At 54.0% G+C, this 27,670-nt stretch overlaps 1 protein-coding gene across 1 annotated transcript; it reads left to right on the forward strand.

The window, feature by feature from the left end:
• LOC116963058 (LIM homeobox transcription factor 1-alpha-like) lies at positions 1–27,670 on the forward strand. Its single transcript, XM_042802867.1, has 9 exons — positions 1–75; positions 529–606; positions 4,170–4,356; positions 22,834–23,066; positions 23,531–23,688; positions 23,774–23,851; positions 24,530–24,662; positions 25,005–25,163; positions 25,585–27,670. Exons 2-9 carry the CDS (start codon positions 549–551, stop codon positions 25,737–25,739), a joined length of 1,161 nt encoding a protein of 386 aa, XP_042658801.1. The 5' UTR covers positions 1–75; positions 529–548; the 3' UTR covers positions 25,740–27,670.

Consider the following 27,670-nt stretch of genomic DNA (forward strand, 5'->3'; position numbering starts at 1 on the left):
CGCACGGTCGCGCCCCGCTCCGCTCCTCTCCCTGCCGGTACCGCTGCCGGTACCGCTGCCGGGATCGTTATCCCGGTAAGTGCCGGCGCGTAGACGGGGCGGGCGGGGGATGTGATGCGCCGGTAACCGACCGGCGGGGATGCCCCGTACGGGGCGGGGGGGTGGGGGGTGACACGGGTGTGAGCCCTGTCCGTGAGCGGAGTGTCCGCGACCGGTACCGGCACCGGCAGCGGCACCGGCAGCGCAGGGACCCGTCGGGCCGCCGTGTCCCGACAGGACGGGACCGGGTCGGGGGGAAGCACCGCGGCAGCAGCCCCCGCCGCAGCCCCCGCTGGGGGCTCCGGGACTCCCGGGGGCAAGGTCGGTCTTAACCCCAACGGGAACGGGAGGAGCGGGGCGGGTGGCCGCCGCCGCCGCCGGGATTTCGTTACCGTTCGTTAACCGGAGCTCCGGGACGCGGCAAACGACCGAGAGGCACCGCGGGGGGGGTGACCGGTCCCGGTCCTTAACGCCCCTCTCCGCCCGCAGCCCCCGCGCTGGCCGCCGGCATGAAGACGGAAGAGGCTCCGTCCTGCCTGCAGCAGGCAACGCCGGTCCTGGGCTTCGGTGAGTGCCGGGGAGACCGGGAACGGGGGCCACGCACCGGGGAGCGGGGACACCCTCAGCCCCCCCAGCCCGGGCTGCTCAGGCAGCATCCGTGACTGCTTGCCCCCTCCTCATCCTCCCTGGGTCGCTCCAGGGGTCTCGGCGTGGCCGTAAGTTGAAGCGGGACCCGCCGGCCCTGCCCGCGTTGCCCGTTTTCTTCCCAACCGTACGATCCCATCGGCCGTCAACGGCATTTCCCGCTCCTCTGCGGCGTTTATTCCCCGCTCGGGAAGGAGATTCCTTCCTCCCCTCCCCGGATTGTCGGGGTGACCGGGGGAGAGGGAGCACCCCCCCCCTCCCCTCCCTCAGCCTGCCTTTGTGGGTTGCCAATTTGGAGGCAGCAGAAGCCACGGCGAGAGGTTGGCACGCTGCAAAATGCCATCTTGCAACCCCAAAGCAGCTGCGGCTCCGTGGGCTGAGGTTGTCCCTGAACTGCAGCCGGCATCGGCACGAGGCGCAGAGCCCAGGAAGGACGGGGACACCTCAAACACCCATCCCTTGTCCACCCCAACCTCCCGGATACCCCCCCCCCAGAGGCTCGGCTGATCCCGGTCCTTCGCTGATTTTCGGGAGCATCCCATGCAGGGCCAGGCTGCAGTGGCGTGGCCCTGGACCAGCCCAGCCCCGGGGTGATCACTTGGCTTTGCTGACCCCAATTATAAATTACAGCGAAGATAATCGCCCCCTGAGACCCGGTGGGGGAGTTCACGCGCCGTGGGAGGGCCTGGACGCGGGGGGTTAATTCTGGATAATTCTGGGATGAGGCACCCGGGAGCTGCCTCCCTTCGCCTGGGTGCCAGGTCGTGTCCCCCTTGTTGTCCCTTTTCCCTTTCTCCGAGAGCCACAACATGGTGGGGTGGGATTGCTCTTCGTTAACGTCTTTGCGAATCCCAACTGTTGCATTTTTTCCTAAGCCTGACGACTTTAGGGCAGCGTAAGGCACAATCTCCTTTACTTTCAGTTTTGCCTCTTTCTCCCGGGCTGGGGGGGGGTGGTGGTGGAGGGTGGTTCAGGCAAACTGATAGTTTTCCCAGAATTTTTCACAGCCCCCCTCTCCCCTCCGGAGCTCGGGGCCGCTCGCTCATCCCCCATTGTGTTACGGCATCACCGTTCTCGTGGCCTTGTGCCGAGCAAGAATCAGCTGTGACTTATTGCAGGGCCAAAACCTCCGCTCCGGGCCCTGCCCGCGTGTCCCGAGCCACGGCACGGGCAGGATTTTGCTGCCTCCCACCACCCCGAATCCCCACCACCCTCCTGCCTGCTCACGGGGCCAGAGGGAGGGACAAACATCCCCAGGCTGAAGTTTTGTGTCTCTCCCTTTTAGCCTGATCCCACATTCCCCCAGCACCCTGGCAATTTAACTATCTGCTCTCAGAATAATTTCCTATTAGATTATTCTCTGCTTTTTCCCCCTAAATTAAAGAGGAGTTGGGGATTTTTAGTCCCAGATGCCTCTAACCCACTGGAGGTTTGGCTGATCCCACGGTGACACGCAGCCCATGGGGTCAAAGTCAAGAAGGGTGAAAATGTATTGACTCCAGATGTTAATAATGGAGGAAAAAGTGAGAAGCAGAGTCTCAATGTGGCATAAATATCCACGGAGAATCCCTGCACGTGCCCACAGCCCCTGGGACGTGGCTGCTTGTTGCCTTGCCCGCCCACGCTGCCCTCCCAGCACCATTATAATTCTCATGCTGCTGCTCTGGCACCACCAGCAGCATGGCAGACATTATTTTTTCCTCTTCATGGGCTAAAATCCTCCTTTCCGCTCCCAGTCTGCTGGATCCTGATCCTCGAGAAGGGCTCTCGGGATCTGGTCCCCTCCAGCTGGTGCTGTCACCCCATTTCCAGGTCCCAGCACTTAATTAACGAGCTGTGCCGAGCCTGGGAGCGGCAAAGGACTTGGCTTGCAATGCCGGCTGGGATGCAGGAGAGGCAGGACCCAAAGCCAGGCACCGCAGTGAAGTGGGGCAGAAGCTGCCTTCCCCCACAAGACATCCCCATTTTTGGGGCGCCTAGAAAGCCCAAAATGAGCCAAATTTGCTCCCCGCAAGCAATCCCTCCGGCGCTGGTGTAACGACAGCAGCACCCTTCGAGGCAGGGAGCATTCGCTGCGGTTTCAAATGATTTCAGGGCTTTGGGAAAGCAAAAATTGGACAGAAAAAGTGTTCAGGAAGCTTCCTGCTTGTGGATAACTTTCCGACTGTGCCTTGACTGTGGCTCATCCATTTTCCTATCACCACTTTGAACCTGCTGAGTCCAAAGAGCCAAAAAACAAGTCGCTGATGGGCTGATTCAGGGTCCTTCGTCAAAGGAGGAGTGTGGTCAGGTGCAAGGGCAGCTTCCCAGATCCTGGGAGAGATCTGCAGGGCTGGGAAGTTCTCTGCGTGTTCCTGGAGAAGCAGAAAATCCCCTTTTGCTGGAGATGCTCCTCCGGGTCTCCCAGCCTTGCGCAGAGGCGCCCAGCTCTCCCCTGGAACGCGTCTCCTGCCATTTGCCACCGCTGCTTGTCGGCTTTGCGTCCTTGCCATGGGACGGTGCCCAAATGAGAGCCGGGCTTCGTGTTGCCCCTCAACCCCACGTCCCTCCAAGGTGCAGCAGGAGACCTTGGTTGCCCTTGGCAGCTCACTGCCTTTTAAAACAGCCGTAAGCATCATCCACGGGGTGCCAGCATCCCCCCAACCCTCCGAGGGGGGCTCGGGCGGGTGCTACCCCAGGAAGCTGATAAAAAGGAGGATAAAAGCGTCGAGAAGCTGGAGAGGACAGAGATAAGTGCTCATAAAGGCCAAGGAGCTTGGCAGGGTGGAGGTTGTGGACACTGGAGAGGGTGCTGCTGCCTGGCTCAGCCTGCGACCCAGATCCAGCGCGCCAGATAGCGCATTTATTGCTCACTCCTTTACCTTGAAGTTATCCCGACGAAGCCTTTGAAGAGCAGCCATAGATTTACATGTTGATAATGCTGAGGAGAGAAAAAAAAAAAAAAAAAAAAATGCCCAAGCTCTGGAGGCTTTTTGAGCAGCTCTTAGCACCAAATCTGAGGTGAAACTGGACAAAATTCAGACGCGGGTTTGTCCTCTGACCTGGACCAAGGTTTCCAACAAGCTCAGCACCCACCCTCTCCTGCTGAGACGCATATATATTTGTTCTCCCATCCCCAAATGTGTGTTCTCCACGTCCTCTGTGATTTATACAGCGCCAGAGCCGTGGGCTTGGGGTTCACCAGGAATTTACCACCTGCAGAGAAACCCCAAACCTGCTGCTTTCGCAGAGCCAACTTTGACCTTTATTTCCAAGGTTGTCACAAACCCCTCCATGCTGAGCCTCCCTTCTCCCTCTCCTACAGTAACGCCACGTGGCTTTAAAAAAAACAAAGCAAAAAAACAACAGTAGGTGGTTGCAAGGAGTTATGTGAGGCTCAGCATCACCCCCTCCCAAGAGGCAGAGACTATTACTGCAGGACATGATCCCCCCCCACCCCAGCAACGGAAAATTCCTTCTCACGCCGTCTTTTCCCTGCTGCCCAGGTTCGGACTCCAAGATGCGGGAGGTGTGTGCTGGCTGCGACACCCCCATCTCCGACCGGTTCCTCCTGCGAGTCAACGAGCGCTCGTGGCACGAAGGGTGCGTGAAATGCGCCGTCTGCCTGCAGCCCCTCTCCGGGACCTGCTACTGTCGCAACCGGCAGCTCTACTGCAAACACGACTACGAGAAGTAAGTACCCTCTGGTTTTCTCTGATTTTTTTTTTTAATTTTTTTTTTTGATCTTCCCTCTCGGCTCTGTTTTGGCTGTGTTGGAGGCAGGGTGGGTTCAAGGAGGAGGTGGGGTTCTGGAGGGGTGGGTTGGGAAAGGGCATCGTGGTGTCGGTGTCACGTAGGCGGGTGAGGAGCAGGTGAGATGACAAGGACCACAGAGGTGTCCTGCAAAGGGATGCTGTCCAAAAAGAGAGACAGATGTGTTTAGCTTTGATATAACATGGTGACATGGCAGGGAGGAAGAGGAAGGAGCGAGCTGTTGGCTGAAAAGGCAAAAAGGATGAGCTGTTGGCTGGTGGGATGCTTTTTCAAGAAATGAGGATGTCCAAGGCTGCGCAGGAGATGACGGCACTCCTTGTCCTTCTGGGACACAGGGGCCGGGACGTTTAACCCGAGGAGCTTCTCTTTGCAGCGACGGTTCTGCTCGTGGGGTGAGAGCAGCTCGGACGAGGACAGGAGCGGGATGTCCCTGCACCATTCCGGCCCCTTCCTGCCGCAGGGCACCCGCTCCTCGGCACAAGGGAGCCCACGTCCGTGGTGATGCCGCGTGGCTCTGCCCGTCGTGGCCGTGGGCAGGTGCTGGGCTTGGCTCGGCTTGTGGTGGGAAATCCTGTCCCTTCAGGGGGGTCAGCACTGTCAGTGGAAAGGAAAGGAAAGGAAAGGAAAGGAAAGGAAAGGAAAGGAAAGGAAAGGAAAGGAAAGGAAAGGAAAGGAAAGGAAAGGAAAGGAAAGGAAAGGAAAGGAAAGGAAAGGAAAGGAAAGGAAAGGAAAGGAAAGGAAAGGAAAGGAAAGGAAAGGAAAGGAAAGGAAAGGAAAGGAAAGGAAAGGAAAGGAAAGGAAAGGAAAGGAAAGGAAAGGAAAGGAAAGGAAAGGAAAGGAAAGGAAAGGAAAGGAAAGGAAAGGAAAGGAAAGGAAAGGAAAGGAAAGGAAAAGGAAAAGGAGAAAAGAGAAGAGAAGAGAGAGAAGAGAAGAGAAGAGAAGAGAAGAGAAGAGAAGAGAAGAGAAGAGAAGAGAAGAGAAGAGAAGAGAAGAGAAGAGAAGAGAAGAGAAGAGAAGAGAAGAGAAGAGAAGAGAAGAGAAGAGAAGAGAAGAGAAGAGAAGAGAAGAGAAGAGAAGAGAAGAGAAGAGAAGAGAAGAGAAGAGAAGAGAAGAGAAGAGAAGAGAAAGAATAGAATGGAAAAGAAGCAGAAAAAGAATAGAATAGAATAGAATAGAATAGAATAGAATAGAATAGAATAGAATAGAATAGAATAGAATAGAATAGAATAGAATAGAATAGAATAGAATAGAATAGAATAGAATAGAATAGAATAGAATAGAATAGAATAGAATAGAATAGAATAGAATAGAATAGAATAGAATAGAATAGAAATTTCAGTTGGAAGGGACCTACAATGACCATCCAGGAGAAGACAGGGCTGTCGCGCTCCTCTGCTTGTTGTATAATTTTAATTGCATATCAAGTGAGGTGTTTGAGTGCTCGTGAGTCCAGAGAGAGCTGAACGGAGGGAAGCGGAGCCGGAGGGGCTGAAGGCATTTTGTAAGTGGAATGTTGGTTTGTGGTGGTGCATGTGGAAGGAGGCAGCCCGAAAATGAAGGGGTGGCAGGTACCTGGAGGGGCCGCGGGGCAGCTGGGGAAGCAGCCGCCCTGCGTGTCGCTGGGATCTGCTCTGCACTGCGTGGTTTGGGAAAAGAGAACCATTGCTGTGTGTGAAATCCTCGGGGAAAAAAAAAAAAAAAAAAAAAAGTAGGCTTTTAGATTTATCCCACACCCAGCCTTGTCTGCAAAACTCAAAGAGCAGCATCTCCCGCAGCGCTGGAGACGCTGAATTCCGGCGGCACCTGCGCTGGCGGCGCGGCTGCACCCTGCCCCAGCACTAAAGCTGTGGAAGTTTTTTTGCCTTTAGTGATCATAAATGCACTTTGATTAACGAAGCTGCTTTTCTCACACTGCTGGGAGGTGAACGGGGGGTGGAAAAATCTTCCCCCTCTGCCACTGTCTGGCTCTGTGGCCACAGGGAAATCCTTTCCCCTTCACTCTGACCCACTTTGATTGGAAACCGGAGCCTTCACCCTTCGCTTTCCTTCAAACGCTGGTGACGTCCTTTTCCGAGGGGCATCGGGAAACCTGGGGAGCCTCTTTGTGCACCCCCATTTTTTGCAGCCTGGAAGCATTTTGCAGCAGAGCAGCCGCTGGAAATGAGTGTGGGAGGACAGGGAAAGGGGCTGCCTTCTAAGGACAGCCTCACGTCCCCAAATTGGCCTTCCCCCGGCGGTCACCGCGAGTCCCCTGATGGCATTTTTTTTGGGGGGGGGGTGTGGGGGTGGTGATGTGTCACAACAAGCCACTCATTTCCCCTGAGGCTGATCCCTGAGCTCTGAGCAGTGAGAGCCCGTCCGCCGGCCACCCCCTTTTCCTCCAGCATCTCAGGAACTGAAGGGAGTGCAGGATCTGCCCCCCCACCCCCCGCCCCGAGCAGGACTTTGAATGATGAGCCAGCGCCACAGCCTCCTGCCTGGATGCACCAACCGAGTGGCATCGCTCCGCCGGGGCAGGGTCGATCCTGCCGGAGGTTTTCTCTTGGCACAGAGCACCCTGGGCATGGCTGTAAATAAACGGAGCTGCTTTCACACCAGCTGCTGGCTCCAGGCACCTTGCAGCAGGGCAGGGGATGGCTCGAAGGCAGAGGATGGCTCAAAGGCTGCTGCCTTTCCTTTTGCCTCTGGCAAGAGAGCTAAATAACCCCAGTGACACTCCAGTAAACTTCAGCTACATCGGGAAACGCTGTGAGCGTCTCCCTCCCTGGTCTAGGGAGCTCCTCGGAGCTCAGCAGCTCCCTGACGTCGCTGCCTGTCACCGCAGCCGCTGGCAGTGCCATTAGTGCCACGGCACTGGGCACCGAGAAGATGGCCCGGGCTCAGTTGGTGGCTCATGTGGATGGTGATGCTTCCTCGGAGGCCGGATGAGCATCTCCTGTGGGCACAACACAAACTGCTCCCCCACGCTCCCTCCCGGTTCATCTCTCCCGTGTCGAGACTTCCACGGAAATATTAGTGGGGGAGAGTGGTGCTGCCTGGAAAGCCTGTGTCTGTGACCCCCCAAGCTCACGTCTGGCTGTGACCTCCTGTGGCTGGTGCCGCTGGGAAGAGCTGGTGACGGGACACACAGGCATCCAGTGATGCTGCCGGGAAGATGCTCCACCAATTCCCTGAAGTTTGGCAGCATCCTCTAAAGACTTAACGGTCCGACCTTATCTTCCCTGCACTTCATAACGGAGAGCACAGCCTCCTCCCAGCCACTGACGCAAGCGCTTGGCAGCGATGGGGATGGTAATAAAAATATCGGAGCTTGCCCACTTCCCCGGGGTGGCTGGGAGAGGCAGGGATGAGGAGCTGGGCAGGCACAGCCACAGCTTGACGTGGAGAGGAAGGACAGGCTGCCTGAGCACAGCAGCACCCACAGCGGCCTGGCGAAGGGTGAGGGTCCCGGGATGCTTTAAAGCAAGGGGGGTGGAACCCTGTGAGGTCTTGGCTTTGGCTGCTGTGCAGGTAGACAGGAGCCAGGCACTGGAGCGGGTTTGACCACTGTGGTTAAGAGTAACCAGATAAAAACAGACCCCAGACGGGTCTGCAAGGAGCACCGTCTCCTCCTCCAGGCAGTTGGGTGCCTGACCCGAGGCCAGTGACGGCAGTTCCACGTGGAGAGACCTCAGCCTCCAACATTGCTTTTTTGCTGTTGATTTTGGGGCAGGATAGCGTGGCCATGCTGGTTTTTTAACTAGCACCGTGCTGCATTCAGCTGCAGCTGCAGGGCTGCAAACCCCTGGCACGGTCTGTTCCATCCCGCTTCTGCGCTCCAAAGTCTCTTGGCCAGTTTCAAAAACGCCCCGAAGGGTCTCCAGCTCCTTCGATGCTTTTGAAAGTTGGTGCTTCAGGCACTTTTGAAGGCGTCTCCACTCAGCACCTTTGTGCTTCCAGCATGGGAATTTCCAGGGAGGCAAACTCTCAGTCCTCCTGTTTGGAAATCTTGTCCCCCAGAGTATTCATTCTTGGCCTTGACTTTCCAAAGTTCGTGTTTTTGGCCAGTGATGAATCCCAGACTGCAGAATCCAGTGTCGCCCTGGGCTGCGGCGTAGACCGGGGCTTGCAGCGCGGTGACCTGGAGGGGAGACCCATCTGGCATTTATTCCTTCTCATGTGAAACTGCGCAATAAGAGGAAAATGCTTTAATGGAGAGATAAGCCAGCAGCTGCAGCTGAACGTGGGGGAAGGAACGGACTGTTGATCTAGAGATGAAATGTTAAGCCTGAAGATGGATGTTGTTCTGCAGTCCCTATCATATAAAACCACAATCTGAAGGCTTTTGTGAAACTCTCCTCTTCCCCTTTTGCCTGGGGCCCAGCCAGCTCTCCTGCGCTTTGCTCAGGCACCTGCCCTGTAAATCCAGCTCCGGGCAGCTCGTGTAAATGCAATGGCTCAGGAGGAGGAGGGGGGAGGAAGGAAAAATACTCCTGAACGATGATAGAGTGGCTGCAACGGCCGGGTCCTGGGCGCCTTGTTTACTTTGAAGTTTGTTTTGTGGAATGACAGGCGATGTGGGGGCTGCCGGGGAGCTGTCAAGAGGGATCTGAACCGCAGCCTTGCGCTGGCAGCCTTCCCCCTCTCCTCCACACTCTCCTTTTGCCCATGTGGAGATGATTTGCTCGTCCTCTGTAGAGATACGGGGTGAACTCGGCTCGAACCTGACTTGCAGCTTCTCCATTGCCGAGCGGCTGCCGGCACGTGACCGGCACAGCTGAGCACAGCCCGAGTCCTCGCGAGTGCCCTTCCCGGTCTTTGCCTGAATCACCGCGGTTTCTCCATCTGGTTGGAGAGGCGAGAGGGTTGAGGAGGGGTTGACCAGCACATCCCAGCCATCGGCTCTGCCTCCGTCCATTTTGGGGTCCTCCCGGGGCTATTCTCATCCTTGCCGGGTGAGATGTGCAGAACTTAACGCTGCATTTGAAGCGGAGATAATATTCCTAGCCACGAGGGTTTCGAAAGCCCGCAGAAGGGTGGCCAAGGTTTAGGGAGATCCTTCTGCACCGAGAGCAGCTCATTTGCCTTTTGAAACCCACCACAGATAACCTCAGCAACCCCTGCGTTGGCGAGCAGGGATGTTCAGAGAGCAGGGAGGGAAAACTTGGGCTCCTGGACCAGAGTGTTCGGTGCACGGCTGCCAAATTGGTATTTTGGTACCCTGGAGTGGCATCCAGCGTCATCCTTTTGGGACTTTTAACCACTTTGGCCAATTTTTCTGTGATGTTCAGGTTAGGGAAATCCCAAGCGCTGTGATACAAGGGGAATTGCTTGAAAAACAAGAAACAGGAGATGACTTTTTTCATCGGGTGGAGTAAGCAGGTTAAAGATGTGGGCTCGGGCGACGGCTGGGGTGTGGAGGGAGGAGAGAGGGCACCAAAAGGCTCTTGTGCATCCAGGGAAGCAACGTGGTGCAGCCAAGGAGTAGGCAACAGCCCTGCTCCTCCCTGCCCGAATATCGGGGACTGACCCAGACCGAGCACCTTGGCAACTCTTCTGAGCAAGCTGGTTAATGTTTAAAACCATGTGGGAGGGCTCCCCTGCGAGCAAAGATCTCCCGGGTTGGAGAAACCGGGACAGGAGTTGGACAAGAGTGAGCCCAGGCGCTTTGTGCAAACCCCGTTGCATTCCAGGAACAGGAGTCAGGCCCTAAAAATGATGAAATTGGTGTTGAAACCAGAAGGACTTGTTGTGGTTTTCTTTCTTCTTGTGGTGGGATTTGTTTGGCTTTTAAGTATAAAAGATCCTCCTTCCCCTTTGCTGCATTTGGGACATTTGGTTATAGTCAGCTCAGAAATCATCAGAGCGCTTCCTGGGCATGAGGACGTTTAAAAATGGTGCTTGAGATGTATTTATAACCCAAAAACCAGGGACTTGAGGACAAAACAGTGCCAAAACGTGACAGATTGCAAGAGCTGATGATGGCTACTACTCTTAAAAAGGGGCTTCTGGTTGCCCGTCCGGCCTTGCTTTCCCAAGCGCTGCTGCTGCTGAGGGTGCTGGGCATCCCAAGCCCATTGCAGGATCCGTCCCTGCTCGGCCACGAGCAGCTTCTCCATCTGCTGAGCAACGGGGTCCCCCCCAAGTCATGTCTTCTCCCGGCCCTCCCTCTCCGTCGGGCTGGAGGGAGGTAATGAAAAGTGACAGTGCTCTGGGAAGTGAGCAAATAAATGAGATAATGAGCACCCTTGACAAGGCGGTGATGAATGGAGCCCGCGCGCCCGGCTAACAGACCCTGCGGGTACCTCCACGAGTAGCACAACGGGAGACGAGGGGACGAAGGAGGTGGGGAGGAAAGAGCCTGTGAGTCCTTCCAGCTCCTCTGGGCTGGGTGATGGGACCGAGTCCCGCCGCCCTTTGATAGCTCCCGTCAGCAAGGACGAGTTGTGCTCATCGCTGGTCCTCCGAGCCTCATCCCCAGCCCATATCTTGAGATGCTTCGCTCTTCCAAACCGGGGAGGTCACTGCAGCCATCCCTGCTCCACCGGTGAGGACCAGTAGGACCTTGGTAGTGCAGAAATTGGGCAGCTTGAACCTGGGGAGGAGCTTGGGGTCCTGTTTTTAGGGGCAGCCCCGGCGGGTTTGCAGCCGTGCGTCTGTTGGGACACGGCGCGAGCGCTGCCCTGGAGCAGGCCCACTTCCCCCAAGCTTCGGCGAACAACCCAATCGCAAAAGCTCGTGTCTTTTTCCCCATCCCAAATATTTCCTCCTGCCTCGTCGGGTGGGTGGTTGAGCCCCATCTCCCACTGAGAGCGAAGCCCGTCTGATGATTAATGACGTTAATTACACAAAGCTATTCCTACCCCAGTTCTCACTGTTCCCTTGCATTGGTTTGTTCACAGGGCCCAGGAAATTAAACACTAACTCTATAATCACTGCGAAATGAAAGAAATATGCAGATGCGCCTTGAGCGCGATTAAGAAACCAGCCACCACGTGCTGTCTGTTCCCCATCGCTGTTGGATTGTTTTTCTAATGGGGGGGAATACATGGGGGAGGAAGAACTTTTTGTGTGTGTGGCACATTATTTTTCCAGTTTAATTAAATGTAATTTACTTTGATAGATACTCCTTCTCTTTTGGGCTGGTTTTGTTCCTTCCATGTTTTGCGTGCCATGGCTTTGAGCCTCTCCTGGCGCCCACGGCACCAACTTCCATGCTATTACTGGGCAGAGTTTTCTTAACCACCCAGCTCCTGGAGCCCTGTGACCATAGTTTAATATCAGCTATGCCTGCCTGGAAAAAATAATTTTCTTTCTCTTCTGATGAGAAAAAGGAAAATATGAACCGAAAAAGACTTAGCTATGAAAGTAAACAACCGTAAATCGAGGTATGGTCTCCCCCCAACCAGAGGACACAGATGTACCTTAACAATCGAGCGGTTGTAAAGGTTTTGGATCCTTGGCACTTCCAGTGAAAGACGTTTCTTATCCCCTCCCGGCTGCAGGTGACTTTATGGGCAGGAAGCAGATATCAAGGATGCTGCCGCCACCCGGCATCGGGGGCCGGGGCGGTGGACGCGGTCCAGCCGCCTGAGAGCAGCCCAGGGTTCGGCAGCCAGCTCGTCAGGGCTGAGCTGATTAACGTGGCGCTGAGAGACGGGCTGCAGCTCGACCTCCCCACGCCGGCGGAGCTCCGCAGGCCAGCTCCGGGCTCGGGCCGCCGTTTGCTGGGCTGGGGAAGGCGGCGGGAAGTTTTGCTCGGGTCAGGCGGGGGGGCTGCGAGGGGGAGGGTTTGCACTGGCCACAGGACCTGGCTGGGCTCTGACAGCGTGGCTGATTCCCCCAGATCGATTCGGTTTAGACCCAGCACAACTCCAGCTGGGCTCGTGGGCTCCTACGCTGAGAGCCCTCGTGTCTGGGCGAGGAGCGGCGATCGCTGCCGGGCTGGGCTAGCAGGCGAGGAGCAGGGCTGGAGCCCCCCGGGTGCCGAGGCTCTTCTCATCCCAGCACCCCCGTTCCCCTCCCAGCGCCGGGAGCACCGCTCGCCCCTCGCAGCCGGGACGTTACCCGCAGGCGCTGAGCGTTCTGCGGCTCGTTGGCAGGATAGCCGACGCGCGGCTCCCGCGAATTCCCCCGGCGCCAGACCGCGAAGGGCTCCGGGACGCGGATTGATGGGTTTGGAAGGCGCTGGAGGGTGGGAGGCTGTACCCACTCTCCTGCTTCTGGCCGCAGCATCTCTCCCAGTCCAGGACCAGGGACCACCAGAGGGCAGCCGCGAAGGCAAAGGTGCCAGAAATAAACTCCTGAGAGCCGGGTTCCAGCAGTGCCAGGGGCTGCAGCGCTGGAAGCAGCAGGCAGGCAGGAGCTGCTCCCGTGCAGCACAAGCATCCCGGCAGCAAAGGGGAGCCCTGAACTGCTAATGCTTTAAGAAACCGGTTTTCTCCCAGACTAGGGAGATTCCTGGAGCCCAGCCCTGGTTTTTCTCCCTTCTCTATCCTTTAGAGAGGATCCACTAGAAGGTATTTAGGGGCACTCGCTCTCAGCAAAGAGTTTGCACTAATGTGGAGAGCCCATGGCGGGTGGGACTGATTGCAAGGATTTAAGGGAAGGTGATTTATGAAACACAGAGGTGCCGCCGTCCCTGTATTATCACATTTATCTCTAAACTTGTCTAACACTGCAAGTGCAGCACGGACCATCTGTCACCCGGTTCCTTCATCCTCCGTTTCCTTCTTCGAGAAGTCTCTGTGAAACCAGATGCTGAAGAGCCCGGGGTGAGAGCAACATTGAACGAGCACTGCTGGCATCAGACAGTGCCCCAAAAACGAGACCCTCCAGCCTGTTCCCCCCCCCCCCCCCCCCGAGGGGTTAAATTGCCCCTTCTCCCTTGATTTTCCCGAGGTATTTTCCTACCCCCTGCTTCCCAATCCCCCTCTCTTTCCCTCTGCTCTTTCTGCTCACCGACCATCTCTAGAGTCCCCGGAGCTCCACACCTCCCGCGTTGCCAACACGCTGCTGGAGAATGTGGCCCCTTCCTTCCCAGCTGTTGCACAAATTGAATTATAAGCCAGATCCATAATCTGCTTCCAGCTTTCGTTTCCCCCTCCCCCTTAATGCAATTAAACTTAAATTTGGTTAATTACAGTTTATCCTAACTATCTAGGTGGCAGCTCCACACATCTTTGACTGCTCACCCAGGTTTTTTCCATTATTGGGGTGTTACCAATACAGCTGCAGCAATTTTGGAGCCGGTCAGCCTTGCGTGGAGAAGCAGTGTCCCAAATCCCTTTCCTGATTCCTGGATGTGGTTTTGCTGGTTCTAGGAGAAAGGTGCAGCTAGAAAGAAGCTTGGGCTGTTAAAACATAAAGATGTACAAGTTAATTAACAATATGCTTTCAAACTGCTTACATTAATCCCCAAAAGCAGTGTGATTCACTTTCAGTGCTCTTGAAATTAGGGCTTTCGGTAAATTTAGAGCCACCGTTTAAGCAGAGAAGTGAGCAGCCACCCAGCACTGCACCCCTTTAATGAGCTTGTGCTCAACCAAGCAGCCTTTGCTAGGCTGCTGCCCAAATGGAAGCTGCCTCATTAATCTAGACTTGGGTTTAAACCAATAATCCCAGTTAGTTTTGGAAGCGCAGCAAAGCTACCGCGGTACTTTTGGATCACAGTCCGCTTGCGTACAACTTGCTTGTGGCTTTGGGGACTGGGAGAGTCTACGCTGCAGTTTGTGCCCTGGTCCCTAAGGTTTTGCCTTGCTTTTTTTTTTTTTTTATTTCTCTTTTCTTTCTCTTCCCACAACTTTTAATTTCCCTTCTCTTTATTCCTACACCCTTGACCACAAATCAGGCTGGTCTGTACATGGAGATCTCCCTCACTGCTAAATCACCCAGTTTCTTGAGTTAAACAAGTGGGTTCCTGTTAAGTGACAGTTTAACAGCTTTCACAGTTTAAAAAAAATCTCTTCAGATTTTTAAAATCTGGATTATGTTTAACTGGTATCTGCTTTAAGAGCATCTACACCGAGGGATTCAGAAGCTGACTGCGTTAGCTTGGCATGCTCTCTGGAGTAGATCAGTCATTAAGGCAACTTTCCATTAATTTTTTTTTTCCTAAGGTCACAGAAGTGTACCTTTTCTCTCCTCAATCCTTAACGCAGGCTTATTTTTTTTGCTGAAATATTGTCCTGGCCATCTCTTGGGCCACGGCTGTTTTGCATGAGCATTTTAATTCTTTCTAAAATGAGTCCTGCTTTGAAGGACTTTAAAGGACTTACTCTCAGCCCTTGCAGTGAGGATGCTCCGTTATTCCTAATCCCCAGTGGGAACCACGGCACCGAGAGGATGTGCCCAGAGCTATCCGAAAAGTCTAGCAGGGCAGGGACAGGGAATAGGGTTTTAGTTGCCAAGTGCCGACCTGCCCCACTCAGCCCCGGGGTGCAGAGCTCTGAAACCCTTCGGAAGGTACCGGAGGCATCTCGCCAGGGCAGTTGGCTCCGGTTGCCACGCTGGGATGGGATGGAGCTCAGTGCCATTCCTGGCGGTGGGCAGCAGCCCCTGCCCGGCCGTGGTGCCCCGTCCCTGCTGCCGAACCGTCCCCCGTGCCCCCGCACGCCCCCTTCCTCGGGTAAAACAGAAGAGGGAGAGAGCGCAGAGTTTAATTTAAATCACATCTCCCAAGCTTGTTCTTTTCTCAATCAATATTGCTTTTTACATCATATCTAATCTCTTTTTTTTTTTTTCCCCCTCCAAAGTAAAATTTAATTAAATAATTCTAATGAATGTTTAATGATGTTCTTTTGTCATTATTAAATCTGCAATAAAAGTGTCTGCAGCCCTTCTACCTCCCTCCCCCTCGCTTCCCCCATTAATACCCCCACCGCCAGCCCTCCCTCTCCCGTGCACACACTGTCCTGCTGTCTCTCTTTTTCCCTGCCTTCCCCCGTCTCGCTGTGACAACGCCAGCATTCAGACCTGCAAACAGGAAATGAGAAAAGGAGAAACAGGATATTGAGTTTGGATACTATCTGGATCGGTAATATCACCCCTAGCTACTAAGCGAAGGAACCCTTCTCCTGCCAGGCATACTAATGGAGATGCGGAGGCTTCCCAGAGCCATGCAATAAGGCAGGACAAAATCAATATGAATTGATAACTCCCGACTTTAAACCCGCCGACCTGCAGCGAGTTTTTGCTGTCTTGTTGAGCGAGGAGAGGGAAAAAAAAGAGGAGAGAGAAAGGAGCTGCTGGTTGCCTTCTCAGGGGACGGCAGAAAGGTGCTGTCTCGGTGGTAGAGGACCAGAAACTTTGTCTCTTCCCAAAGAGGAATCCCCATGGAGAAGCCATTCCCATTTTTTGGAACCAGGGCTTGGAGCTTCCTAAGAGCTCGGTGTGGAGCAAGAGCCAGCCTGGAAGTGGGGCAGCTCGCCAAGGCACTACTCTCTGCACTTGGAAGAGAAAATAATTTCAAAAAGAAGAGGGCAATGCCGTTCCAGGGGTGGCTGGCTTGGGGCAGGACCCACCTCCTCTACCCTGCACTAGCAAGAGGCTTTGCTCTCTTGTTCCTGTCAGCTTGCAGAATATTCTTGAAAAACCACCAAGTGCAGGAGCCCACAAGGGCTTCTGAATTATGGCGAGAACTTTGCATGGGCTACAGAGAAATAAATGCTGCGCTTGCTCACTGCAGCTCTGGGCCTCCCGCAGTCTGCTGTGCCCGGCCCCGCTCCGCTCAGGGTAGGACTCCCACAGTCTGCTGTTGGAAATATTAAAAAAAATTAAAAAATGCATTTAGAGTATACTCTAAAGAGCACAAAACCAAAGGTGCAGCCTAGTTCCAGCCCATTGCAGGTCCGTAGAGATCCAACAGCTCAATCCCACCTTCCTACAGCTCCGAGCCAGCCCTCGCGTGGGATTCGAGCAGTGCTGGACCATTTTTCCCTCTGCTTTTGCAGAGGCCGGGGCGATTTGCAGGACCTGACTTCCCCGCCCCGGCACTGCCCCAGGGACAGAGAGCATTTCCAGTTTAGGAGAGCTCTTGCAGGGCTGCGAGCGGGGCGGCAGCTGGGATGTTAAACGGGGTGTTAGCAGCTCGAAGCGACGGGCGGGAGGGAACCGCTCAAGGTACACACACTGTTCGGGCTGCGTTTTGGAAGGAGTCTGCTCCTCTTCCTCCTCCGAAGCAGCCGTTAAGCCATGATACCTGGCAAGTGTGGTCCTGCCACCCTCTTCCCCCCCCACCACAGAAGCCCCCAGCCCCGGGGGCCGGCGGGGTTTGGGAAGGCTTGCACGCTGCGAGCTGCCCCTCCAAGGAAAGAAAGCACCTGCAGGCACAGAAATAGGTAAAACTCATTTTTGGGACGGTTTGCACGCTGCGAGCTGCCCCTCCAAGGAAAGAAAGCACCTGCAGGCACAGAAATAGGTAAAACTCATTTTTGGGACCCGTTTTCCCCACCACTGAGCTCTGTCTGCAGGGAACGGCTGCAGGGTGCGGAGGGGGACAGGTTGGGGAGGGGTACGTGCTTGCAAAAGCACGCAGCCCCCCCTTTTCCCACTGTCTTTTAGCCAGCAGCACCGGCCCTCCCACCTCTCCTTCACCTGACAGAGACACTCGCCGCGACACAATCCCTCCCTGGCATTACTCAGGGAAAAAGGGGGGGGGGGAAAAAACCCACCCAACCCACATTTTTTGTTAGCGTTCAGCAGTGATATGACAGGCGCCCTATGAATTCTGGGAGATTTTAATAAAGAAGACAGGCCTGTGAAATTTAATAAAAGAGTTCATCAGATTATATGGTGATGGCTCAGTGCCACCGTGCTGGCAGTAATATCCTCGCAGTGGGGGGTTTAACCCCTTGAGGGACAGAGCAGCAGCACAGTATTAAATCTTTCAGTAGCATTTCACTCGTGTCACTTTAATATTTATGAATCTCTCTGGCTTTGGGAACCTCTTTGGTGTTGTTTTGCTTTTCTGTTTTGCTTGTGGTTTAGGTTTTCGGCAGCGGTAGTGGTTGGGGTTTTGTTTTTTTTTTTTTTTTCTTTTTCAGCCTCCGTTTTCATCGCTGACATGCACAGAATGAAGCCCAGGGAGCAGAGCGTGTAACACCTCTTACCTTCTGGGTGGATGCCAGGGGCATTTACAGGGTCCAGTCAAGCAGGACCACACTTGGGAGATGCAGTTCTTTCGGCTACTTTTTCTAATCAAGTGCAATTACATTAAACGCTGCTCGCGGTGCTAGATGCCAAACTCTGGGGAGATCTCTTTGCTGCACGCTCCGTCCCAAAATCCTTCCATTCTCCCCGACCGTGGTGCTGCCCTCTTGTATTTCCAGGGATGGGTAGAGCAGGTCGGGTCACTCCCTCTGTGCGACTGCGAAGATGCAACAGCAGTCGTGCCACGGTGGCTCTTGGACTCCCACCCCATCCTTCTGCCTTTTAGTGAAACATTTAAGCGAGATGACTAACACCTGTTGTTTTAAATTTGTTTTCCCGCTCCTCAGGGGTGAGCTTTGCACGCAGCAGGCAGTTTGGTTTTGGTAAGCTTTGACTTCTGAAGACTTCTTTTCTGGTGTACACGCTCACATTAGAGGAGGTCCGAGTCTGTTTGAGTCTTGGCCGTTTCTGGCAAGAGGCACAATCACATAATTACACAATTGCAAAGTGCCTTTCTGGGGGTAAAGCTGTTCATGTAACCCACAAAGAGCTTTGGAAGGAACGGAGAGCAAAGGTAGATGTTGCCCTCAAATTACTCCTTCTCTCTTTGACCCAAACGTTGCTGGAAGAAGTCAGAAATTAAGCAGAAGGAAATTTTTTCCCCTTAATCCCCTGGTGCCACTCTGTATCGCTGAATTGGGGGAAATGGCTGTTGCGGTAGGGAATGAAAGAGCATATTGTGCTGCTGCCGCCTCCTCATTTCCCTTGTGTGTCCCCTTCCCCATCACGCCCCTAGCCCCCAGCCCGAAATCTGGAAAGAGGCTTTGCAAGTTCCACTTCAATATTTCAGACGGCTACAATGGATTTTGCAGCTCAATGTTAAGTAAACAGACCTTGCTTAAGCCAGGACTGCTTCATTTTGACTAAACCCTAACTAAATAAGCTAGTTTCATGAAGCGCGGGCCTCCCAGCTTATTCCTTGCTTCATTAACACCTTTTAATCCCGTCGAGACAATCATATGGCCCCCGAATTACCCTTCCCAGGCCTGGGTCAGCATCTTCTCCGTGCCATGGCAGGTCAGAGAGGTTCTCAAATAACTTGCTGCTCAGCTCATCCCCATCTGCAGAGCTGGGAGCTGAGCTGCCTCTTCTCCTCCAGAGCCATCGGCAGAGCGAGCGGTGCCAGGGGTGATCTGCAAGGGTTAACGGAGAGTTAGGCTCTGGGGTGTTTGGCCGGGACTAAAGCGTGATAAATGAAGTCCATGAAATGTCTGAAAAGATGTAGGGAGACCGCCGAGCTCCGCAGCCGCGTGCAGAAGCCGGCCGGCCGGATGCACGTGGTCGCTTTGCTGCGATTCCTCTTCCCGCTGCTCCACGCTTTGAAACTTTATTGAACTTCTCCCGGGGGGCGGAGGAGGGATTAATTACATGCTGGGCGCTCCCCAACTCTTTTGTTATTAAAGTAAATTGTTAATGGTAAAAAAGAGACAGTGGAGCTGTAGGTAGGGTGAGGGTATCACATAATGGAATTGGTTTTCAAAGAGTATGGAACTCCTTGTTCCAAATCTTGGTTGGGACCGAGATTTCAGCACGCCTCAAGAACTTGCCGTAGCGGCCAGGCATAAAAGAGAAATAGCATTGGGACTTTCGGGGCGTTGCTGCCTGTGTCCTGCAGGTCTTTTCCAGCAGATGTGCCAGCCATGTGGCCCCGGAGCCGGCCCCAAACACCTCCTGGCAGGAGGAGTGTGGGCACGCAGCGGGTCTGGCCTCCAGCCCAGCATCAAAGCTCTCCAAAGAGGCCGCGTTATCTTCCTCCTTGCGTGGGTGACACGCGCTGTCTCCGAGTTGGCAAACGGTACCGAGGTGCTTGCCCGCTGTCAGGCGGCTGCCAGGCTGTTTGTCCGCCCGCAGCGCCGGTCCTCCCGCCTCGAGGGACCATCAGGGTGAAGAACCGGCTGCCAAAACCCGGCCCCGTAGCCCCAAACCTCTCTCGTGAGGCGACTCGTGAGTAACCATCCCGCTTGCCCCAGAGCCTCTGCAATTCCCAGCGATGCTCCCGCTCATAAGCCCATCTGCCCTCCTGCTGCCGACACTTCTCCCATCAAGGTGAGCCCTCCCCGGCAGGAAAATCAAATTCTATCATTTGCAAAGGTAATTAACTTGAGGCAAGCTGGTAAGAAGGACGTGGGACATGCACCTGCCTCTGCTTGCTGGATGGTTTCTGGATATTCCCAGGAATAAAAGTTGATAGCCTTCGCGCATCTCCCCTAAGGAAATCTTGATCAGAAATCAAACTCAGTTGGAATTTTGAGGAAACAAGGGTGTTAAGGAAGGACATGGGGAGACTTGGTCAAAATACAGGTGGAGGCACGGGGACTGTGAGGCTCAGGCAGCATCGGGGCCTTTCCAAAAGATGTGGGAAACAGTTATCGCGAGTTACAGGCGCTCGGAAGCGGTCCTGCCGCCGCCGAGGCTCTTCTCTTCTCCGGGAGCACGCAGAGATCTCGCTCGCGTCGCGCTTGCTCCCAAATGCACTTTTCATGACGAACCTGGGAACCTGCTTCTTTTTCGGACTGTCCCTCCGCATCGTTTCTGCGGGCAGCCGCTTCCAGACGTCGTGTAGCCACGGCCGCAGCGCAGCCTCCCGAGCCTCCTCGCAACCCACTGCCAGCAACGGAGATGTGTTTTGTTCCTATGGCAACCCAAACAATATTACCTTGACTTAAACGGATTCAGGCAATATTAAAACCAGCCTCTTTAGGAATTCCTGGTGTTGGAGGGGCTGAGAATTTTAATTTTGTGTAATGCGAGCTGACACCGTGTTTATGAGCTGCTTGCTGAATGTTTTCTTCAATTAGTACAAAGCAGAGCGGATTTGTTTTCAGGGCTTAGCTGGGAGATGGGAGGGTGCGGGCCTTGCGATGCCAAAAGCGTGATTGAGTTACGCTGCAGTAACGGCGCTTCCCTCACCTGAGAGCTGCAAAAAAAAAAGCCCTTTTCATGGAAATCTGGCACACGACAGCATCTTTAAATAAGGCTTGCTAACTGCCTCGTCCCAACAGCAGCGGGAGGAACCGGCTTGGTGCCTTGCGGGTCAATAGGGCTCCTTTCCCACCTCGGACATCTCTTTCCACATTTCCTTGTTCTGCTCTGTCCCTCTCGCCATCAGCCCGCCCGCACTTCGAGGCACATCACGCTCAAAGCTTCCCTCTACCTGCCTTGGCTAAGCAAAAAAAAAAAAAAAAAAAAAAAAAAAAAATCATCTAGGCATTTTCCACAAGCAGCCAGTGATATCACAGAGGCTAGAAATATAAAAGGACCCAGGGAATGTCCAGTATCTATACGGATAAAAATAATTAAGAAACCACAAGTGTGAAGCAAGACGGGGAGTTTTCCATCAGGGTTTTCCTAAACTACCCAGTTCCTTACTTGGAGTCAGGTAGGGATATTGAAGTAAAGCTTTTGTTTGTCAGGTCTATGTTCTTAACGTGTCTGTCCCTGGATTTGGGGCTTTGGGGCAGAACCAGCTTGGCCTGGGTGTGTTGCAGGAGGAAATCTGTCTCTAAAAGATACGGTAAAACCAGATGGGAGCTTGGGGCTAGCTCAAAGTCTAACTGATCTCAAAGTCAAATGATATTTGTGTCACTAGATTGAGCTACATGACAGCATATAGCGAAGCCAGGCGGATCTGTCTTTGGGGACAGTAATTCTCCCAGCTGAGATGCAAAGGAAAGTCAGTACTCCCTCTTAAACCACTTGTTTGAAGGATAAGGGACAGAAACCTGGAAAGAGGAATAGTCTGATTACCCGCAACTGGCATATCTAATTATAAGCTGTTCCCCAGAAGATAAAGAGATAGCAAAGTCCAGTTGCTGGGCATGGAATAAAGTAAGATTCAGAGTGGAAATAAGGAATGAGGAGGTAGCCAGCCTCTGGAGCCTCTTCCCAAGGGATGTGGACAGACCCTGGCTGCCCTTCGCCGCACGCCCACCACCAGTGAACCCCCCCAGAGCTGGGACTCCCTGGGCGAGTCTCTGGGTTGCAGTGAACACAGGGTCGGACTAGATCACCCTGATCTTCCATCTGGGCTTAAAATCCAAGAACATTAGTAACTTAATGCTTAGTAGCCTGTCATATGGTCTTGACTGATCCCAGATAGCCATGATCATGGACTGGCTCTACTGTTGGGTCTTTTTTATTCTTTTTACTATTTAATTTCTGCTGTAACAGAAGGATGTTGGCGTTAGGAAAGGGACAGATTTGGACTCGGCCCAGATTTGGACTGGGATTGCGCCTGGAACACGCTCCTAGTTTGCTCCTTCGTTAAGACAGTGAGAGGTTGTGGTTAAAAGGCTGCTCTTCACTCCCAGCTTTTTCAGCTCAAATTCAACTATTATTTTTCAAGTGTGAATTACAGAAAGACAAAGAGGAAGAGGGGAGAGAGAGAGACGGGGAGGGAGAGGGGAACATGCATGCAAACACACTCACACAAAGGAGAGAGAAATCCCACACCATTCCAGTTGGAATGTCCCAGACACTTCAGCCGAAAGCCACCGCACAGCACAAATCCATGGTGGTATTTGGAAGGGATGAGCCCACCCCTGTAAGCCTCTTCATCCTGCTCCACAGAGTTTGCCAGGAGGATTAACCCAGTCTTGTTCTCAATCCCAGTTTATGAGTTCCCTGCTGGTGGGGAAGATCCTGTGTGTTTAAACAACAGCCTAATTAATCCCTATTTTATTACTTTCTCTTGTCAAGTGGCTAAATAGAAGCTGTCAGCCGGCAGCCACCACCGCTCACATTTGTTTAGATCCCAAATTACTTCATCAGAACCATCTGCTCTGTACGCGGGGCGCTCAGCAGTTGTTTATTTCTCTCTCTGGACACGGCGTGGGGCACAAACAGCCTCCCCCATGGGAATCCTGGTGTAAGGCTCCTCCGGGCCCTGGGGACGGTCCTGGAGTAAAAGTCCTCTCACTAGTGAACAGCCCCAGAGAGGAAGAGGAGGCACGGATCTCCGTCCTGATGGGCCAGGCAAGTTGGTGTTCCCCCCTGGTACCACGGAGGGTCAGAAAAGCCCCAAAATACAACCGGGATGTACACTTCTTGCCGGGATGTGCCGGCACAGCTCCAAACATCCACCCCCTTCCTTCTTCCCTTGGCTTCCTGAGCCCCAACCCGGGGCTGATCTTCCCCGTCCGAGCGTCTGAGCCCCAGCCCCGTGTCTAACCCCGCCCGAGGGTCTAACCACCGGCACCCTCTTTGCAGGCTGTTCCAGACCAAGTGCAGCAGTTGCCTGAAGGCGATCGCCCCGTCCGAGCTCATCATGAGGGTGCTGGAGAACGTCTACCACGTCCACTGCTTCTACTGCTGCGAGTGCGAGCGGCGCCTGCAGCGGGGGGACGAGTTTGTGCTCAAAGAGGGGCAGCTGCTGTGCCGCAGCGACTACGAGAAGGAGAAGGAGATGCTGAGCGCCATCAGCCCTGCGCCCACCGAGTCCGGTGAGGGGCCGGGGCTGGAGCCGCGCGGAGGGTGGGGAGCCAGGGTGAACCTTGTGGAGGGCACGTGCCCTAATTAGCGATGGGGAAGAGGGCGGGTGCTGCTTCATCCCTAATTAACGATGGGGCGGGCTGCAGAGGGAGGAGAGGTAGGGAGGTGGAGGTTTTGGCATCTTTTCCCCCCGGCGATAGGCAGCCGAGGGGGTACCAGGCTGCTGAGATCTACTCGGCCGATCTGGAGAGGTTGGGATGGGTCGAGGCATCACCGACGGCGCGAGGCGGGGCCAGGCTGGCCCTCTGAATTGGCAGCGCTCCCCTGAGCTCTCCCGGCTTCGCGCTGCTCCCCTGCTCCAAACGGCGCCTCGGAAGGCGCCGAGCTCCGAGGAGTCCCGCTGAACCCTCGCCCTGGGAGGTGGCCCAGCGAGGCTGCGCTCCGCTGAATCACCGCTACCCGTCTCCCGTTGCAGTGAAAAGCGAGGATGAAGACGGCAGCCACCCGCACGGCAAAGGCAGCGAGGAGAGCAAAGACCACAAGCGCTCCAAGCGCCCGCGCACCATCCTGACCACCCAGCAGCGGCGGGCATTCAAGGCCTCCTTCGAGGTTTCCTCAAAACCTTGCAGAAAGGTATAAGGGAGGCCACCACGCCTTGGCTCGGATCCTCTTAAGCGCAACTGAAATTCTGATTCAGCTCTCCGGGTTTTGTGGACAGGTGAGAGAGACCCTGGCAGCTGAGACGGGCTTGACTGTGCGGGTGGTACAGGTCTGGTTCCAGAACCAAAGAGCCAAGGTGAGTGTTGGTTCCCGCGCCGCAGCTGGGTTCTGCGTACCCGTGGGACATCACACACGCTCGTTCAGCTAAAAGGAAACGTAGAATAGTTTAGGAAAATTAAAAACGGTTAGAAGAACAGCTCTGCAGGACCAAACCACAAGCCCACCTAGTCCTACAGGCTGCTATCTAGCAGTAGCAAAAGCTTAAAGAGAAATCCAACAATTGATTCCTCATAGACGTTCGCAGGGCTTAACAGTTTTCACCTTGGGTTTGTTGTTTTTTTTTTTTTATTACTCTCTTTCTCCTTGCTTTTTCCCCCTCACTTTAGAAAGACTGGAATGATTTCCCGCTTCTCTCTTCTAGAAGTTGAAACGTTTCTAATTTTGCAGAATTTCAAGGGTGCAAAGAGAAAATGCGTGGCTTTGGAAAAAACCTCACTTTGTGGTAAAACAAACCCTTTGGATTTTAAACTGCAAGTGGCACCTCCCGCAGAGATAACACAGCCTTTTCTGCCAGCCCTATTTCCCCCGCAGGGCTGACTGCAGAGGAGTCACCCAGAGGAGTCTGAGCAGGGTTGTAGCAGGGCAGTGCCCGGTCTCTGAGAAAGGCAGGCGGCCGTGGCCGCTGCTGTGTTAAACACAAATTCCCCTCCTCTCAGTCAGAACCTCAAACCCCGGGGTCTCCGTCTCCTTGCAGATGAAGAAGATCGCCCGCAGGCAACAGCAGCAGCAGCAGCAACAACAGGAGCAAGACCAGCTGGGCAACCCCCGCTTAGGGGCTGGGCGAGGGACCGGTCGCAGCAGCCGGCAGAGCAACGACGACAGCGAAGGTGAGGAGCCGCGGCGGGCGGTGGCAGCGCGGGCGATCGGCTCGGGTGCGTTTGAGGGAGAACGCGGGCGGGAGGGCATTAGCAGAAAGCACGCGGGTCGCAGCCGGATTGGTAGGTACACACTGGGGTAACTCGGCAATAGCAAGGCTCCTGGGTTCCTCGTGGCGCAGCGCGCGCCTCCTCTTTTTGAAGAGAGGCTGGGGTTTTTCTGCTGCACGTACGCACCAGTCCCGGGTGGTGCTGGACCACCAGACACCGCTGCAGCAGTGGCAGATAACGTTATTTCCCCGCTGCGTGCCGCGCGCCCTTTGCTCCAACCCATCCCACCGGTTGTGTCTTTAGACGGCGCGAGCGTTCACGGCCTGGATGGGCTCATGGTCCCCTACCCCCGGATCCCCCAGCAGCAGCTGCTGCCCCTGGACCAGAACGGCTACAGCACAGATTTGTACAGACAAGGGCTGACGCCGCCCCAACTGCCGGGGGACCACCTGCACCCCTACGGTAGGAGAGCGGCGGGGAGATTGTCCTGTCTCTGCACCGAAGCTGCGCGTGGCAGCCCGAGTCACGATACAGCCAACTCTGCTGTGACGAAGCCAGCAGCAGTGAGCGCTCCACGGGGCTTGGACTTTGGGCCGAGCCTTTCTCAGCAGCTTGGGGAGGCCAGAGCCCCAGACTGAGCTCTGCTAGGGGCCAGGGAGCGAGGCTGGGGTTTTTCCGCCATCCGACGTCAAGTATTTGGGTGAGGGAGGAAAGAGTTACACCGAAAGCTGGTCCTGTGTGTGGGGCTCACCTCATACCAGCCCTGCTGACCGCTGCTCCAGGTGAAACGTGGCCCTGCCGTCACCCTTTTTCCGCGCTGCAGCTCCCCGTGAGACACAACCATGCCACATTCCCACTCCTTTCCTTTTCCTTCCTCTTCTAGACTCAGAAGGAGTTTTTCACGATATGGACAGTGAGAGCATCAGCCACCTGGGAGACTGCCTGCTCTCAACGGCCGAAGCCAACCTCCTCCAAGCCCGCGTGGGCAACCCCATTGACCGACTCTACTCCATGCAGAGCTCCTACTTCACATCCTGACCATAGAAAAGCTCCCAGCTCTTCACGAGTATCTCGGATGGATGCTGCTTCAAATTCAGAACAAGGGTGAGGGGGAAGAAACAAGACTGAGACCTTCAGAGACATTCCTCGAGCACTGCACGACGGAGGAGGCATTTAGGTCCACCACACGTATAAGCACTAATTCACGGAGACCTTTCACAGCCTGAAGGACTTTGGATCGCCTCTCTCCTTTTTTCTAGCCACGAGTAGATCGACGGTATGATGTTGTTTAGCTGTAACTTTAGCAGTTTGTCCAGTGTTTAAGCTTTTTGAGCATTATGTCCTGCAAACAAAGACTGGCCGAGCTAACCAGGGCTGCCCCTGGAAGTGGGAGGTGCCCTTCCCGCAAGAACTCAGTTTATTTAAGTTTTGGTTGCAGCTCAGCTGCTCACTGTGCTGGTGCTGTTTTGCCTCATTTCCCAATCCGGATGCAGACTTTATGGGACAAGGTTAACTTTCAAAAGTGAAATCCAAGGTCCGGAGGCATCTCCAAAGGATGCCCCTGCTGCTTCAGAGATTTTCTACGTGGTGGTCGATCAGCTGGCCAAGGACAGTTTTTTAACGTTTGACGTTTCAGGAATGCACAGTAGTTTGGCCCCTGATTGAAACGGCAATGCTCGGGTATCTGCTTCAAGAAACAACAGACTATTTATCCTCTGTCATGTTCAAGGATGCCAAGAGAAGTGTAACACACCCACAGCGAGTTCTCTATCGCCTTCACGTCTGTCTGTCTCTAAAAGAGCAGTTTTACTCCCTTTATGGACGAAGACTTATTCTCACAAACTGAGAGACACGGTGCCAGCCACACTAATTTCTGTTGGTTTCTTTTTTAAAAGAGCCAAGCGAAACAATTTTACTCCAAAAATATTCCTGCTAGAAAGCCCCTCCTCTGCAGGTCTGCCCACAGAGGGATTTCCCACCCTGCCTGTGCTCCCAGTTTGCTCAGGGCGCCCGAGCACCTCGCTTCCCTCCAACAAGTGAGGAGAGGAAGAAACTGGATGGCGTTATCCCGCAACGTGTCCCTGCCAAGTCACTTAACTTCAAGAGGCCACGTTTGGGTTTTGCTTCGAGGGCAACCCGGGGCTGGTGTCAGGCCAAGGGAAAAGCACGTCTCTACTGTGAGTAGAAAGGAATAATCCATTTTCTCCATCCACCATCACACCACGAGGCAGGCAAGTCACGAGAAGCAGGTGGGCACCAATGCGTGTACCCACAAAAAACGCAAGAAAGAGAGAGCAGAGAAGGAAAATCTGAATTATTACCAAAGGGAAATTCTTTATTCTGCTGCCGAGGACCCCAAGTCTGGGATTTCATTCTTTATATACATGAAGGAGAGCTGGTATTCCTGGAAAGGTCAGCTTTTCCCACGGGCCTGCTTACAGCATGCCAGCTGAAGGAATACGGTCCTCCAGCACTAACCTTCCCTCGTCTATTTGAACTGAACAACTGGTGGACAACTCCAAAAGGAAATAATGACTTACTTTTAAATCTTGGATCTCCAGAGTTGTGAGTCAAGGGGTGCAACCCGAGAACCTGGCTGACTGATGTTTCTGTATGTGGTGTTTTACTTCTAAGCCTGCGCAGGCTTGTCAGTCTGATTTTAAAGGTGTGTAGTCTCTTAAATGAGGGAAAAAAAAAAAAAAAAAAAAGAAAAAACAAACAAATAAAGAAATGGCTAATTTTTGTCATCTGCAGTTACGGAGGAAGATTCCCAGGAGGAACTAAAAAAGTTCTGGATTTGGGGAGGAAAGGAGATGCAGTCCTGATGCATTTTGCATTTTATCAGGACTTTTTCACCTTCTCGACTACTTATAGAGAACTGACATAAAGAACGATGTGTAACAGAGCCACAGCCCTTATAAAGATCACTCCACCGTTGCTCCACTTTTAATAAAGCTGTATGAACGCGA

Source organism: Tyto alba, unplaced genomic scaffold, assembly GCF_018691265.1.
Source record: "Tyto alba isolate M040663 unplaced genomic scaffold, T.alba_DEE_v4.0 Super-Scaffold_4, whole genome shotgun sequence".
Lineage (NCBI taxonomy): Eukaryota > Metazoa > Chordata > Aves > Strigiformes > Tytonidae > Tyto > Tyto alba.